This window comes from Schistosoma haematobium, chromosome 1, assembly GCF_000699445.3.
Source record: "Schistosoma haematobium chromosome 1, whole genome shotgun sequence".
Taxonomy (NCBI): Eukaryota; Metazoa; Platyhelminthes; class Trematoda; order Strigeidida; family Schistosomatidae; genus Schistosoma; species Schistosoma haematobium.
In genome coordinates, this window is record NC_067196.1 from 2594481 (window position 1) to 2610946 (window position 16466).

The window sequence follows — 16466 nt, forward strand, 5'->3', positions numbered from 1 at the left end:
TGGTCTAATAGTTAAGCGCTAGCGCCGGAGACTGATAGATCCTGGGTTTGAATTTCGCGGGGGGAGGGATCGTGGATGTGCAATTCTGAGGAGTGCCATACTAGGACAAAACGGCTGTCCAGTGTTTCCAGGTTTTCCATGTTGGCCTAACTTCAATCGACTCATGTTTTCAACTGTTGAAATTTCTAAAAAAATCTCCACAAAAACCCCTACTAATAATAAGTCGATTAGTTTATAATATTTTCATTCTAATCATCAGAATCTTTGTAAATATAAACAAGCAGAGATAAAGCGCAATGTGATTTTTCTTTTCTAAATGCATAATACAAATCGAATCAATAATATGACCTCATTCTTAATAGTATTTACATTCATGTATTACATTGCATATCATAAACTTACAGCTATTTTAATATTTACATGTTTTTTGTGTGGTTTGATCATCTGAATAAGTAGTGTAATAAATTTTGATTGTTTTTAAATGTAGGTGGTTATAAAGATTGTTGAATTTGTTTACGCTCACCTCGAGACCTGAATGTCGATCTGTGGTAGTCTTAGATATCGAATGGATTGTTCTCTAGTGGGTAGCTCATTATCTTTTTTGATGATATCCTCTCAGTTAATGTATTCATTTGAGCTACAAATCTCCATCGTTTAATTCACATACATAAATATATGTTCTGCAGCAATTTGTACGAACATTATATGTACCTAAATTAAAGGTTGCTCTGGTTGTCAGAAGGGGCATCAGCCTTATGACTTCCGAAGGAACTCGGCTTTCATCATGAAGACCTTCTAACTCCCAGGGCAGAGTTTAAATGGCTTGAATTATTTTTTTTCTAGTTAGCATTTTTTTAGCGAGTTAGTTTTCTACGGGATCGGGTCGCTAACCCCATATCCAACCCTCCTTCTTTATCCAGGTTTGGGACCGGTGATAACCCTGGAGGGGCTCCAGGTGGAGTTATATATATATAATCTGAATTCTAGAATTAGTTTACATTAAATCAGTTTTCGTTTTATTTCACATTTCGGAAGTTGATGGATTAAATTAATTTCAAAATTGTGTCAGAATTGCAAATTCTCATCATATAAACAACCTATAAATTGTATGTAACTTGTAAATGTATGTTACTACTAATAGTTGAACATTGTTAATTGGTATATTGTTTGTATGCTTGAATCTATGAACCATACCTACTACTTTTTTTTTCCGTGCTGTAATGGACAATCACAGTGCATTTTGACTATTAACACTCCCTAAAACAGTTCATTTTGTTTTGTCTAATGATTTTTTATTCTCTGTTATAAGATCTTTACAAAACATTCACTTGTCTAAACTCACCAACAAATGTTATCTTGATTCTCTTGTCGGGGAAAATTGATTCGTTTTGAATATGTTATCGATGGTACCATTTAGTCAAAAAGATGAAACTCTATTCTTTCATTATTGTAATATTGACATACTAAATAGGGATTAAAATGCTTGACTATTTGATTGAATTTCAGTGGATCATATGAATAAAATCACACTGTTCTAAAAGCTCTAAGATTTACGTTTTCTTATTAGAAATAGATTCAGTCTATTTGGTTAGGATCCGGGTAACTATCGTAACCAATGGTTGGAGACTGTGGGTGACATGGCTCAGAATCGATCACAATGGTGTAGGTTTATACACTCTCTGTCTTCCCTTAAACTATGAGATTAAAATTGCTTCATATCTTTCTACGAAGTAATTCTTTCTTCCTGTACTACATCTCTATACACAATCTTTCTTTCATGTATTACCACCATTGAATTAACTGCTTCTATGAATCCGGTGTTCGTCTTGCTGTGCTAATGAAGTGTGGCAACTTGAACCGATGCATATATATGTCTGGTCCTACGTTGTAACTCACTGATTAGAAATAGTGTTGTTTAGTACTAGTATAGGTTCCATTGAAGATCTAACACAGTGTTCATGGTGTTTAATCAAACATAAAAGTATAAAACTCATTCACAGTATATATCCAAACTCTTCAATGAAATTTTAGTTCTCTCAAGATCCTAGATGTGCTTCGTTGACGAGCGACGACTTCATTTTATCTCCCTGTAAATCTCAGACATCTTACCTAACATTTTCTCTATTTTCTGTTCCATTCTTCTTTTCTTTGTTCAATTTCATGTCATTGTTTTGTTAACTGTTGCATTTCGTGCTAACTGTTCTCTTTGAATATGTGTGTATATATTTGTATATGCTTATAAAATTCTACATTTGGTTCACGCAACCAATACAATAGTTCACCTAAACCCTTTTTAGAATTAATTATATGCATATTTGTGTGTGACTCATCATCAGAGTTTTCTTTAATGTAATTATCATTATTATTATTATTATCAGTCTTACTTAGCGTTTTAATCTTTTCTGGTTAGCGTTTTTTAGCGAGTTAGTTTTCTACAGGATAGGGTCGCTAACCCCATGCCCAACCCTCCTCCTTTATCCGGGCTTGGGACCGGCAGTAGCCCCCTAGGGACTTCAGGCAGAGTTATCAGTCTTAGTACCAGTATTATAAGTTAATACAGTTGGATGATATTGAGTACAATTTATATTGTAAGGTATTAAGATTATTAGCAAAGATGGATAGTGGTTAGCAATGGAATCCAGGAAGCGGGTTTCGTTCTATTTGGTACTCGTCAGCTGGATGTACCTGCATCTCAGAATTGATGTTCACTTGGGGACTCGAACGCAGACCTGTTTTTTGATTGATCGCACCTAATATTTTTTGTGTTGTTCTTTTGTACTATTTAAACTTGGATTAATTTTGGTTATTTATTCTCTGAAGAAGTGACTTACACGAAGTCACGAAACGTCAGAAAATCTCATTTTTCTTATGAGATTATATTTTAGATAAAATTCACATTGAAACAATAAAGTGTTTTATGTTTTTTTCTTTTCACATTAAATACTTTGTTACTGAATGGTCGTATCAAAACTGTTGTTAAGAAAAAAAAACTCGTTACTCATCGGTTGTCATAGACAGTGTTGTTGGGGAATTCGAGCGATTCCAAATAAAATCTATTCACACTAGTTTAATGCTATCCACTTCATGAATCCATAACATCTTACATACTGTATATAAAACATAAAGGTAAAAAATTTAAGCATTTGCGCGCGATGCCGATGGTCTTTGGTTCAATTTTCGGTTGCTCAGTCTTAGATTCACACTGCTAACTGCCATACTACGACGAACTGGCCGTTCAGTGCTTCTAAGTTTTCAACAGCTGTCTAACTTGAATCGGTTCGTGATTCTAACTTCAAAAGTTTAACCGGACGGAATATCATCTTATATTAGTTTCAGAACGGTTTTTTTGGATATTATAGTAATTTCAATGGTTGAGATCATGAGTCAATTGAATCTAGAACATCATGGAAAACCTAAAAGCACTGAACGGCCGTTTCGTCGTATTACGTGAGATTCGAACTCAGGACCTATCAATCTCGCCGTTGGATGCCGCCGGCTCAGTGGTTTAGTCGTCAAGCGTTCGCGCGCTAGACTGATAGGTCCTGAGTTCGAGTGAATGCGTACTGTTGAAGAGTCTCATATTAGGACGAAACAGTCGTTCAATACTTCCAGGTTTACCATTATGATTTAGCCTTAATTGAATTATGATCTCAACTATTGAAATGATACTAATTTGTTAATTTTAGTTAAACTACTAATCTTTTAAACATTTCAAATTGTTAGACTATTCTATTTTACCATGATTGTTTATATCAAAATTGTATTATTTTTTATTCATAATCATAACAAACGTTATTACAGTGAATTATTGTTGTTTATTCAAAATATTACTCTATTCATTTTTATGGGAAGAAAAAAAGAATCATTTTTGATAATTTTCTTGATTAACATAAGATTCCGAATACTACTACTATTATTGATTACTGGCGGGTGACTGGCCGGCAATTTAGGCTTCGACAACTTAGGCTTCTTCACTGGGACAGTCACTGACGCGGTCATGACTAAACCTTCAGTCTAAAATTGCCCCCAAATGCCCTGGTATGGCCGAGAGTGGGATGGACCCGCCCTCCCACTCGAAATGCTCTCACACGGCCACGAGTATACAGCCTCTGACAGGGAAGTCCTACTCACTGCCTTCTCGTAGTAGAAGTGTTGTTTACAAAATGAGAGAACGAAAAGTGAATGTCCGGTGCTTTAACCGGATCCCAAACCAAATCAGTGGTGCACATGGGCTCCAGTATCCTGCGGGAACAAATGGAGTATGAACCAATCGTTGGTTACCGGCTTCCATAGGACTGCATCTCCTCACGATGCTCCACTGCCCTGTGGATCAGACGTTTAGGTCAAAGGCTCCGGGTGTGGCCCTCTAAGAAAACCACCTGCTTCGGTATGGGTACCCGGACAGTATTACAGCCCTCACACAAATCAATTGAGATTTGTGTGGCGCATATATATTTGGTGCCTCCTTGTACCAGTATTTATGTGTTCAAATAAAATAATAAAATAAATAAACTACTATTATTATAACTACTTATTTAGACTAAACTAAGTTGATATAATGATGAGACTAAAATTTATGAACGACCTTTGAATGACACTAAACTGACTTTGAGAGAGTGCCCATTTAATAACCAGGACCAAAATGAGGATTATAAATTAGTGTGAAGAATTAGCATTATAATTTACAGTTGATAATTAAGGTTAAGAATAAGATTTAATATTTTCATCATGAATTGATAACAATTAAAATGCCAAAATGTTATTTAACCAAATGGATGAATGAATGAATTCCGTGCCAAAATCCAAGATTTGTTATCTTACACCTGATTGATTCGTTCATAAATTATAGTCTCGCTGACATATTTATTCATTTCTAAGTTAAATATTCAGTCTAATTGTTGTTATTAATGATTGGTTTACTTTATTTCTACAATGTAGCCTTTGTTCTAGGTGCGATTAGATTTTGAATTGTGTTGTTCTTATGAGTGTAAACTTCTTAATTGAGACCCATTCAATTATCCTAACCAAATGGTTGGAGACATTCAGTAAAATGGTTCAGAAACTAGTTACAATGGTTCAGATTTTATTACCTCTCTGTTTTGAGCTTTAAAATTATCTTATACTTTTCATACTGTGAATTACTCTTCTTTTTTTTCTTGAATCATATTCTATGTGCATAATCTTTACTGCTACCATTAATACTCTACTTCTATTACTCTGCTATATGTCGTGATCATTTCATTTATTTATTTAAACACATAAGTATTAGTACAAGAATGTACGAAATAGATATTCGCCAAATAAATCATTCGATTTGTGTGAGGGGTAGGGTATTGCCTGGGTGTCCAGATCGAAGCAAATGTTTTTCTTAGGGGGCCACACCCGGAGCCTTCGACCTGATGGTCTGATCCACAGGGCAGTGGAGCATCGTAAGGAGATGCGGTCCCATGATAGCCGGTGACCAACGATTGGCTCATACGCCATTTGTTCTCTCAGGATACTGGAGCCCATATGCAACATTGGTTTGAAATCCGGTTAAAGTGCCGGGCATTCGCTTTTCGTTCTCTCAACTTCGTAAACAACACTCATGGTGCGAGAAGGCAGTGAGTAGGACTTCCGTGGAAGAGACTATATACGCGTGGCCATGTGAGGGCGTTCGGAGATGGAGAGTGAACTCTCCCTACACCCAGCCGTACCAGGGCATTTGGGGGCATCCTAAGCAGTGCGCACCTCATGATCTCGTATGCGGGACTCGAACCCAGGATCCTCGTTCTCGCACGCGAACGCTTAACCTGTAAAACATTAAGCATGAATCCAACGGTTTTAATGTTTAACTTCAATCGACCCATGATCTTACGCAGTCTTTCATCTATTGTCTCAGGTAAATGACTGTCTCACAACCAACACATATTGATTACCTTTCCTTGGATCCATGTTATGACTTCTTGCAATGATCATTCTCTTTTTATTTTTTGTACATGTAATATTGATTATTATTTTAGACGTCACTGTATAGTTGCTCGTTTGTATCTATACTGCCCTAATAGTAAACTATTTCTTATCATCTCATATAATCATCATCACATTACACATTACATAATCAATATGGTTTCTATTTTTTACTAAGTCAACATGAATCTTTTTTTATCATCACGTTCTTTCTTGTTGCTTATGAATGTTGTATTTTGAGGAGAAGAAGAAGAACAACAACAAATAGACAAACTATTTCACCGATTATTAGATTAAATTTATTCAATATTGTAGCAAATACAAAATAACTTCTTTTACATTAAGAATCATTGACGTGATTTATACTACTTATTTCTTTCATGATTCATTTTAATATACGTTCTATTGTGATCAATGGAACATTGGTATAACTATACATTTAGAGAAATTGATGATAAAAAGAGAATAGAAAAGAAATATAAACAGTAGAGATTAATATCATGAACCGACTAATTTAGACCATCATTTAAAACCTGAAAGCACTGAATGGCTGTTTCATCCTTGGTATAATGAAAGATGGTCGCGCAATTTCATGAATTGGTTGAGATTAGACATTAACACTGTTGGATGCCAGCTCAGTGGTCTAGAGGTCGATAAGTCTTGGGTTCGAATCCCGTGTGCGGGATCGTGGATGCGCACTACAGAGGAGTCCTAGGATGAAACAGCCGTCCGGTGCTTCCAGGTTTTCCATGATGGTCTAGCTTCAATTGACTCATGATTTCAACTATTGGAATGTAAATGATGCTCATAACCTTGAGTAAACCAATCAAGTGAAGGATATCATGCATAAAAATTCTTTGCCTTTTTATATTTCTTAAAAGTGGTAAAGATATCTTATGTGCAGTCATATAGTAGATATGAAATGATGTATAAGCTAAATTATGATAAGTACCTAATCCTGGTGCAGATTATGTTTGAAGGTACTTGTTTCGATTCAAGGCATAAGGATGGGTACTTTTTGTGAATAAAAAGTTGTTATAACTTTTGGCCTGTGTGCCGTGTTAATATATAACGTAATACCTCTAATTAGAGAGCAGTGAATTATCGATCGGATCAATGACGCATAAAACCCATACGAGCAGTCTAGAGTACTTATCGGTCCTGCTTCGTGCTTAACCCAGCCAGTTAATTCCAGAATATTAATCTCAGCCTCTGCAATATGAATCATGTATTTCAAACATACTGGGTTTATATACAAACCGAACAAACCACATCGTACCAGAAAGTAGGAAACAACATTTGTACAGAATTTAGTCAATGTGTCTGTAAATGTGGGAGATAGTCATTGATAGACAGAGCATAACTCAAGAATGGTAAATTGTATAATGACAGTTCATAGATCAAAATAAAGCTCATAATAAGAGGAACAAGAATATGAATAGTTTAGTTATTTAACAATTATACAATAAAAATATGCGCATAGTATTGTTCCATAAATGGATCCCAAAAGTTACCATTCATTATTCTTATCGGGACATAACAAAAGTATTCTTCCATGGGTTTATATACTTTGTTTCTAACTGTTCCTTGAATTCTGAGAGTTATTAATAAAGGCCGGATACCAAAATTCAATTAATTGACATATGGTTCGAAATGACACCGTGACTTTCAAATTCTAAGTATTTTGACTATGAATTCACCATTAATATGGCGGTTGATTATACAGATATAGGTTGAAAATAATTTCCTAAGTTTCAGGTTCAAACCTTAACCCCATCTACTTTAGTTTGAGCAGCCATTTAGTATCATCTGAGTGATAACGATTCAACTCATACAGTCATAATCAACGTAGAACTTAGTAAATCTATACATTGACTTCTATTTCTATACCACATCAGTACAACAAAATAATAATTATGTAGTAAGTAAGTAAGGATTAGAAATAAATCTAGTATCTATGCAATAGTATAAGGAAATTCAATAGTAAAGTATATGATTCCAAAAAAATTGTGCATAAATTCATCTGAAACATTCTTACCAACTTTGAACCATACACCTATTTATTATGTAATTTTACTTTAAATATTTTGTTGTTTCTAACATATATATATATCTATGTATATATGTCTAGCAATACCGCTTTTTACGATGGAGGTGGGGTGGGGGGTTGGAAAGGTTAATTTACTACTCCTTATTATAATACATAACTAAACGTTTCAAATTATTGAAAAGAAAATCAATTCAATCCATACGAAGAAAAAAATGATGTCTACAATTTCTTTTTTTTCCTCTTTTCACAATTTCCTCTTATATTCTGTAACTATGGTAAATTTGTTATGACAGTTATGAAATTCAGTTTTGTTTTATATTTTCATAATGAAATAAATATCAATGTGAATATATGGTCTGGATTTCATATAATCTAATATTGAATTATTCACTGATTGAAATCATGAGTCAATTGAAGCTAGACCATCATGGATTGGTATCAGACGAAATCTCAGCACGGATTCGAAAAACTCGTTTCGCTTTTGCCAACTTACGTCACCTGTGGCGAAGGCGAGATATCCGTCTATCAATAAAAGGACAAGTATACTGCGCGGCAGTACGTTCTGTTTTAATTTACGGCAGCGAAACATGGCCTTTAAGAGCAGAAGATACTCGTAGGCTACTAGTATTTGACCACAGATGCCTTAAAAATATCGCTGGCGTCTTCTGGGATCACCGGGTAAGTAATAGTGAGGTTAGATGCAGGGTATTAGGGAATGATGGTAAATCAGTTGATGAGGTTGTGAATCTTCATTGACTGAGATGGTTGGGCCACGCGTTACGTATGCCTGGACAACGATTACCACGACACGCAATACTGACTGAGTAGTGTTGGGGGTGGTTGGGAGAAAGTTCGGGGCGGCCAAACCAAAACGTGGCACCAGTGCTTGAAGTCACTAACTTCTAGTCTGAGCCATGTTGGTAGATGCAGACTACTTGGTTGGGGTTCGCGTGACTATCGTAATCAATGGTTGGAGACTATTGGTGACATGGCTCAGAATCGATCACAATGGCGTCGGTGTATACATTCTCTGTGTTCCCTTAAACTAAGAGATCAAAATTGCTTCATATCTTTCTTTCTACGAAGTAATTCTTTCTTCCTGTACTATATCCTTATTGCAATCTTTCTTTTATATATTACCACTATTGAGTTAACTGCTGTTAATTTGTTGTCCATTTTGCTGTGCTAATGAGGTATGGCAACTTGGACCGGTGCATATATGTGCCTGGTCCTACGTTGTAGCTGACTGACTGACTGACTGAGACGATCATGGAAAACCTGGAAGCACTGGACGGCCGTTTCATCCTAGCATGGAACTCCTTGACCGTGCGCATTCACGGCCCCACACCCCGCGAGATTCGAACGCAGGACGCAGGTTGAAGTCAGACATTAAGACTGTCGGATGCTGGCTCAGTGGTCTAGGTGGTTAAGCGCCTGGCGCGAGACTGATAGGTCTTGGGTTCGAATCTTGCGAGACAGAGTCGTGGGTGTGCACTGCTGAGGAGCCACATACTAGGATGAAACGGCCACCCAATGCTTCCAGGTTTCCCATGGTAGTCTAGCTTCAATTGACTCATGATTTTAATCAGTGAAATTTCAAAAAAAGCTCCACAAAACCCCTTCTAATTGAATTATTCATTTGAATTCTAGATCCGTTTATTTCAGTTCTGTTGTTAAAAGAGAGTATCACAATGGGATCCTTTATATCGTAAACTACTATGATTTGGAATTAAATACGTAAAGGAGGTCTGTCATTGTTGAAACAAATGGGTATAATGCTAATTGATAGATAGATAATATGAAGTGATACATTATGACTGAGTGATAGGTGTTCACGAGATTGAATTATCAACATAGCTTTTTGATTTGACTGTGATACTATATGACAAGACGAATTTTTAAAAGAACGGTTTTTTTCATGAATGTAACACACTTCTGTACAAAATATCGAACGGAGGAATTCATTTAAAGAATAGACTTACTTACTTACTTATTTACGCCTGTTACTCCCAATGGAGCATAGGCCGCTGACCAGCATTCTCCAACCCACTCTGTCCTGGGCCTTCTTTTCTAGTTCCATCCAATTCTTGCTCATTTTTCTCATGTCTATCTCCATTTCCCGGCGTAGTGTGTTCTTTGGTCTTCCTCTTTTCCTTTGGCCTTGAGGATTCCATGTGAGGGCTTGTCTTGTGACGCAGTTGGGTGCTTTCCTCAATGTGTGTCCTATCCACTTCCAGCGCTTCTTCCTGATTTCTTCCTCCGCTTGGATCTGGTTTGTTCTCTCCCACAATACGTTGTTGCTAATAGTGTCCGGCCAATGGATCTGAAGTATTTTGCGTAGACAATTGTTAATAAACACCTGTATTTTCTGGATGATGGCTTTCGTAGTTCTCCAGGTTTCTGCCCCATACAGTAGAACTGTCTTGACATTTGTATTGAAAATCCTGACCTTGGTGTTGGTTGACAGTTGCTTTGAATTCCAGATGTTCCTCAGTTGTAAATATGCTGCTCTTGTTTTACCGATCCGCTCCTTCACATCTGCATCAGATCCACCCTGTTCATCAATGATGCTGCTCAAATACGTAAAGGTTTTTACATCTTCCAAATCTTCTCCGTCAATTGTGATTGGATTGGTGCATACTGTGTTGTATCGGAGAATCCTGCTTTTCCCTTTGTGTATATTGAGACCTACTGCTGCTGAGGCTGCTGCCACACTGTTCGTCTTCTCCCGCATCTGTTGTTGCGTTTGGGATAGAAGGGTCAGATCATCTGCGAAGTCCAGATCGTCCAACTGCATCCTAGATATCCATTGTATCCCGCGCTTCCCTTCAGACGTTGACGTCTTCATGATTCAGTCGATCACCAGGAGAAAGAGAAAGGGTGAGAGTAAGTAACCTTGCATGACACCGGTCTTCACTTCGAACGACTTTGTCAACTGTCCTCCATGCACGATTTTGCAGTGTAATCCATCATATGAGTTCTGTATGATATTGACTATCTTCTGAGGCACGCCGTAGTGTCGAAGAAGTTTCCATAGTGTTGTTCTGTCCACGCTGTCAAATGCCTTTTCGTAGTCAATGAAGTTGATGTAGAGTGATGAATTCCATTCAATTGATTGTTCCACAATGATCCGTAGAGTTGCGATTTGGTCTGTACACGATCTATCCTTACGGAACCCTGCCTGTTGGTCACGAAGTTGGGCGTCTACGCAGTCCTTCATCCTGTTTAACAATACCCTGTTGAAGACTTTTCCCGGTATTGAGAGAAGAGTGATGCCCCTGTAATTATCACAGTTGCTGAGATCGCCTTTCTTCGGTATTTTGATCAGAAGTCCTTCTTTCCAGTCTTTTGGTACTTGTTCCTCATCCCAAATCTTGCTGAAGAGAATGTGAAGTATCCTTGCAGTTGCCGCTACGTCTGCTTTTAGTGCCTCTGCCGGGATGTTGTCCGGTCCTGCTGCTTTGCCACTCTTGATTTGTCTGATGGCCATGCTGATTTCTTCAATTGTTGGTGGGCCAACATTGATTGGGAGGTCCGTGGGTGCTTTTTCGATGTTGGGTGGGTTCAGTGGGGCTGGTCGATTCAAGAGTTCTTTGAAGTGTTCTACCCACCTGTTTTGTTGCTCTTCAATGTTGGTGATTACCTTGCCTTCCTTGCTTTTCACTGGTCGTTCTGGTTTGCGGCGATTTCCAGAGAGTTTCTTTGTCGTGTCATATAATTGTCTCATGTTTCCTTCTCTTGCAGCCTTTTCCGCCGTCGTTGCTAATTCTTCCACATATTTACATTTGTCGGTTCTGATGCTCCTCTTCACTTGTTTGTTTACTTCTGTGTATTCAGCTTGTGCCTTGGCATTTTCTGCTCTTGTTCGACTGGTATTAATTGCTGCCTTCTTGTTCCTTCTTTCTTGAATCTTATCCAGTGTATCAACAGTGATCCATTCCTTGTGATGGTGCTTCTTGTGGCCCAGGACCTCATGACATGTTGAAGTGATTGCTTCTCTGATCCCCTTCCAGTTGCTCTCCACAGTAGATCCCTCTCCATTGAGTAGATCATGAAAGGCCTGGAACTTGTTGCTGAGGATTATCTTGAATTTGTTGAGTTTGTTAGTATCCTGAAGAAAGGCCGTATTGAACTTTTGTGATATTGTCCGCCCCGTTGTCCAGAGCTTCTTGAGTTTCAATTTCATCTTGGCGACCAGCAAGTGATGATCTGAGGCTATGTCAGCACCTCTCTTGATTCGCACGTCTTCCATCGTCCTCCCGAACGTTTTGTTGATGCAAATGTGGTCGATCTCGTTCTGCGTAGTGTGATCCGGTGAAGTCCATGTGGTTTTGTGAATGCGCTTATGTGGGAATATGGTGCCGCCTATGACCAGCTTATTGAAGGCACATAGATTTGCAAATCTCTCACCATTTTCGTTCCTTTCTCCCAGTCCGTGTCGTCCCATGATGTCTTCATATCCAGTGTTGTCCGTTCCAACCTTGGCGTTGAAATCTCCCATCAGAATGGTCAGGCCCTTTGTTGGGCACTTCTCGACGATTGGCTGCAGCCTATTGTAGAATTGATCTTTAGCGTCTTCATTGTAGTCGTTGGTAGGCGCATAGCATTGAATGATGTTCATTGAAATACCTTCTTTCTTTGTTTTGAAGGAGGCTTTGATGATCCTTGGTCCATGAGATTCCCATCCTATAAGCGCATTTTGCGCTTGTTTGGACAGTATCAATGCAACTCCTTGTGTATGTGGTGCATTTTCTTCTTCATGGCCGGAGTTTAACAGGAGCTCTCCTGTAGTTAGTCGTTGTTGTCCAACTTGTGTCCAATGTGTTTCACTGATCCCAAGTACCTCTAGGTTGTATCTTCTCATTTCTTCAGCAATTTGGAAGTCTCTCCCGGTGTCCCACATTGTACGAACATTCCATGTACCTAAATAAATGGTCGCTCTGGTTGTCAGAAGGGGCATCGGCCTCGTAACTTTTGAAGGAATTCGGCTTTCATCATGAGGCGTCATAATTCTTCTAAATGAAGACCTTCTGACTCCCAGGGCAGAGTTTAAAAGGTTTGAATAATTTTTTCTGGTTAGCGTTTTTTTAGCGAGTTAGTTTTCTACGGGATGGGGACGCTAACCCCATGCCCAACCCTCCTCCTTTATCCTAGCTTGGGACCGGCAGTAGCCCCCAGAGGGACTCCAGGCGGAGTATACTATTCAATATTTTCATAAAATCAATGTTATATCCGAGCGAAGATTAAATCATGAGTAACGTCTGAGCCAAATTACTTGATTAATATTATCTATATATTCTTATGGCATAACTATTCAGTAACTAGATTATGTATATTTATATTCCTCTTATTATAGGCTTATTTTGACCTATAAATTATTATTATACAATTTCATGTTCGTAAACTATGTTAAGTTTATTGACTACTGCCTCCCACATTGACAGTCACTTTTTGGCTTTATTGTGTACAAATGTTATTTCCTATTTTATGGTGAGTTGCGGTCTGTTTAGTTGATATATAAACCCAGCATGTCTGAAATAAATGATTCGATTCGATTCGCATAGTAAAGGGGCTGGTATTGGTGTTCTGGACTCAAGTGGACGGGCTAGGCGAACATAGGACCAATAAGGGCGCTAGACTGCCCATACCGGTCGAACGTCATTGGTTTGGCATAGTACTAAGATTGTATAAGTCGTATTTTGATTGGTGGATAGATCACACAAAGTCACAACAATCATCGACCCCATAATTAGCTGCCAAATTATCTGTTATGTGACCTTTTCACATTCATCTGTTTTTATAGTTGTAGGCTTTTGGTATTTTTATTATATTTCTTTATATGAATATTTAGTAGTGCTAAGGTTTTCTTAAACAGATTAATTCAATACAATTACTTATGAATACAGGAATTATTATCGGTGATATTTTTTTAAAAAAAAGACTTGTTTAAGGTCCTCAATTTTAATTGTAGTATCGTGAAGAAGTCGAAGATCTTGAGTTTTATTCCCACGAGTGGAATCATGTATGTGCCCTGCTAAGTAGTCATATACTGGGACAAAATAGTCATCTAGTGCTTCCAGTTTTTCACTAGTGGTCTAAGATTGATCAGTTCATGGTTTCTAACTTTGTTTACCATATGAGTATTGATTTTGTTTTTAAGTTTTAATAAATCCACTGAATAAACATCATTTGCTATATTTGACTGAGTTGCATCATAACACATAATTCAATATGTGACACCATTAATGTACTATCGATCATTTCATAATCTCCTGGAAATGATAGACATACTGTTTATTCTAGTGGGATTTGTATCTACAGAGGGAAAAAAAGGTGGCACATTATTTGAAAATATGTGGTTTGTAAATTATTATGACTGAGCGTTTGTCACAGAGATGTTAGTAATGCGAAGGATATTATGTAAGCAAAATGCATTATTTTCAGAATATACATAATAATAGTCATCAGTTGTGTATAAATACAGTTTCCTTAATAAGTAGTATTGTATAGGAAACCTAAATGTACCATGAAATTGGCGTAACTATGGTGTCATAACTAACTGGTAGCTAGCAGTAGAATGGAGGTATTATGTCCGGCTTTTTATCACGTGACTTATCCACCAACAAAAATACGACTTATACAATCTTAGCCCTGTGCCAAACCAACGACTTTCGACCGGTATGAGCAGCCTAGAGTCCTTTTTGGTCCTATGCCCACTTAACCCGTCCACTTGAGTCGAGAACACCAGCACCAACTTCCAATATGCGAATCGAATCATTTATTTCAGACATACTGGGTTTATATATCAATCAGACAGACTACAACGTACCATAAAATAGGAAAACACATTTGTACACAATAAAGCCAAAAAGTGGTTGTGAACGTGAGAGGCAGTAGTCAATAAACTGAACATAGCTTAAGAACCGTAATTCGTACAATATTAATATATCGGTCAAAATAAAGTTTATAACAAGGGGAATATAAATATACCTAATCTAATTATTGAATAGTTATGCCATAAGAATATATAGATAATATTAGTCAATTAATATGTCTCAGAAGTTACTCGTGATTTAATCTTCGCTCGGACATAACAGGAGGATTCGACAGCTGGACGTACCTGTATACTCCAGTTGATGTTCACTCTACCACTCCAATCCAGTCTTTTATTGGCGATATTGAAGCAATCGACACAGGATGCACGTGTGTCAATAAGAGACTGATCAGTTGCAATCTTATACATCGATTGAAAGCTTCAAACAACCAATAAAAAAGTGAATTTAAACTTCACCCTATCTCACAAGCTAGTGGCTATGAGGACTCAGTAGCTAAGTGGATAACGTGATGGCGTTTTAAGCGAACGGTACTGGGTTCGAGTGCCGAAGTGAATATATATATAGCTATTAATGACTTAATTTAGAATTTCAAGTTCTATAGGATTATTAAGTGCCTTTGTATGTTTCTGAGTTTTCAAGTACGGTACGACAGAATTAAAACATACTACAAAACAACTAAAACCGTTTTCAATGCTTCATTTCGTATAAAGCATATGATTCTCTTTATGTCAACTCTAAACTGTCTACAGATTAGAATTTATCTATTATAATACCTTTGATGTTGGAGAGTCGTCTTTTAAAATGTTGACTTGAGCTAAAGAACATCTAAACTACACAAAAAATGCATCTCATTATCTTGTAGAACTTTGAATTCTAAATTAAGTCAGTAATAGTTATATATCCCATCTTTAATGGTCATCAAATCCATATCAAAACAATCCGAAAAAAGCTTTCCCAACTATAATGAAAGGCAAGTGGCTTAAACTTTCCATATATTGTTAAATCCTAATGTCCTCAATAGAATACAAAGCCTTACCATCCATCCAATTCGGACCATCTATTCAAGCTACTATATCGGATTCTATTCATATCTCACACCATTTTCATATTATAAATATCGCATGTATCACACTTATTACCATACCATATCATACCATAGACAAAAAGACACAAGTATATCTCATGAATACTACCTTGACCTGAGTGACATAATAAATGGACTTGATCAGACCTGTTTTTTCTGATTGATTATATAAAATAGTTTTGCATTGTTCCTTTGTATTACTACTAATGAAACGTGTATTATATTAATTTCATGGAAATCACGACTTGATCTAATTTAATTACTTATTCTCTGAAGAAGTGATTTACATTCAGTTGCGAAACGTTTAAATCTTTTAGTATTACATGTGTTATAATGCAAATTTTCAAACCCCAAATGCCCTGGTATGGCCGAGAGTGGGGAGAGTCCGCTCTCCCTCTCGAAATGCTCTCACATGGCCACGCGTATATAGCCTCTGCCAGGGAAGTCCTACTCACTGCCTTCTCGTGGCGGGGGTGTTGTTTACGAAAATGAGAGGACGAAAAGCGAATGTTCGGGGCTTTAACCGGATTCCAAACCAATGGTGCAC

At 37.3% G+C, this 16466-nt stretch overlaps 1 protein-coding gene across 2 annotated transcripts in view; it reads left to right on the plus strand.

Moving 5' to 3' along the window:
• MS3_00003448 (uncharacterized protein) overlaps positions 1-16466 on the plus strand; it is a gene marked incomplete at its 5' end in the record, with an annotated part of 48507 nt that overhangs the window by 17178 nt on the left and 14863 nt on the right. The window contains one exon of one of the 2 annotated variants that reach the window (XM_051211253.1): positions 8081-10878. The exons of the other annotated variant lie outside the window; for it this stretch is intronic. Within the exon in view, the coding sequence (XP_051072912.1) occupies positions 8081-8149 (69 nt within the window). The 3' untranslated portion in view covers positions 8150-10878. Of the gene's footprint in view, positions 1-8080; positions 10879-16466 lie in introns of those variants that run through there. 2 annotated transcript variants of the gene reach the window in all.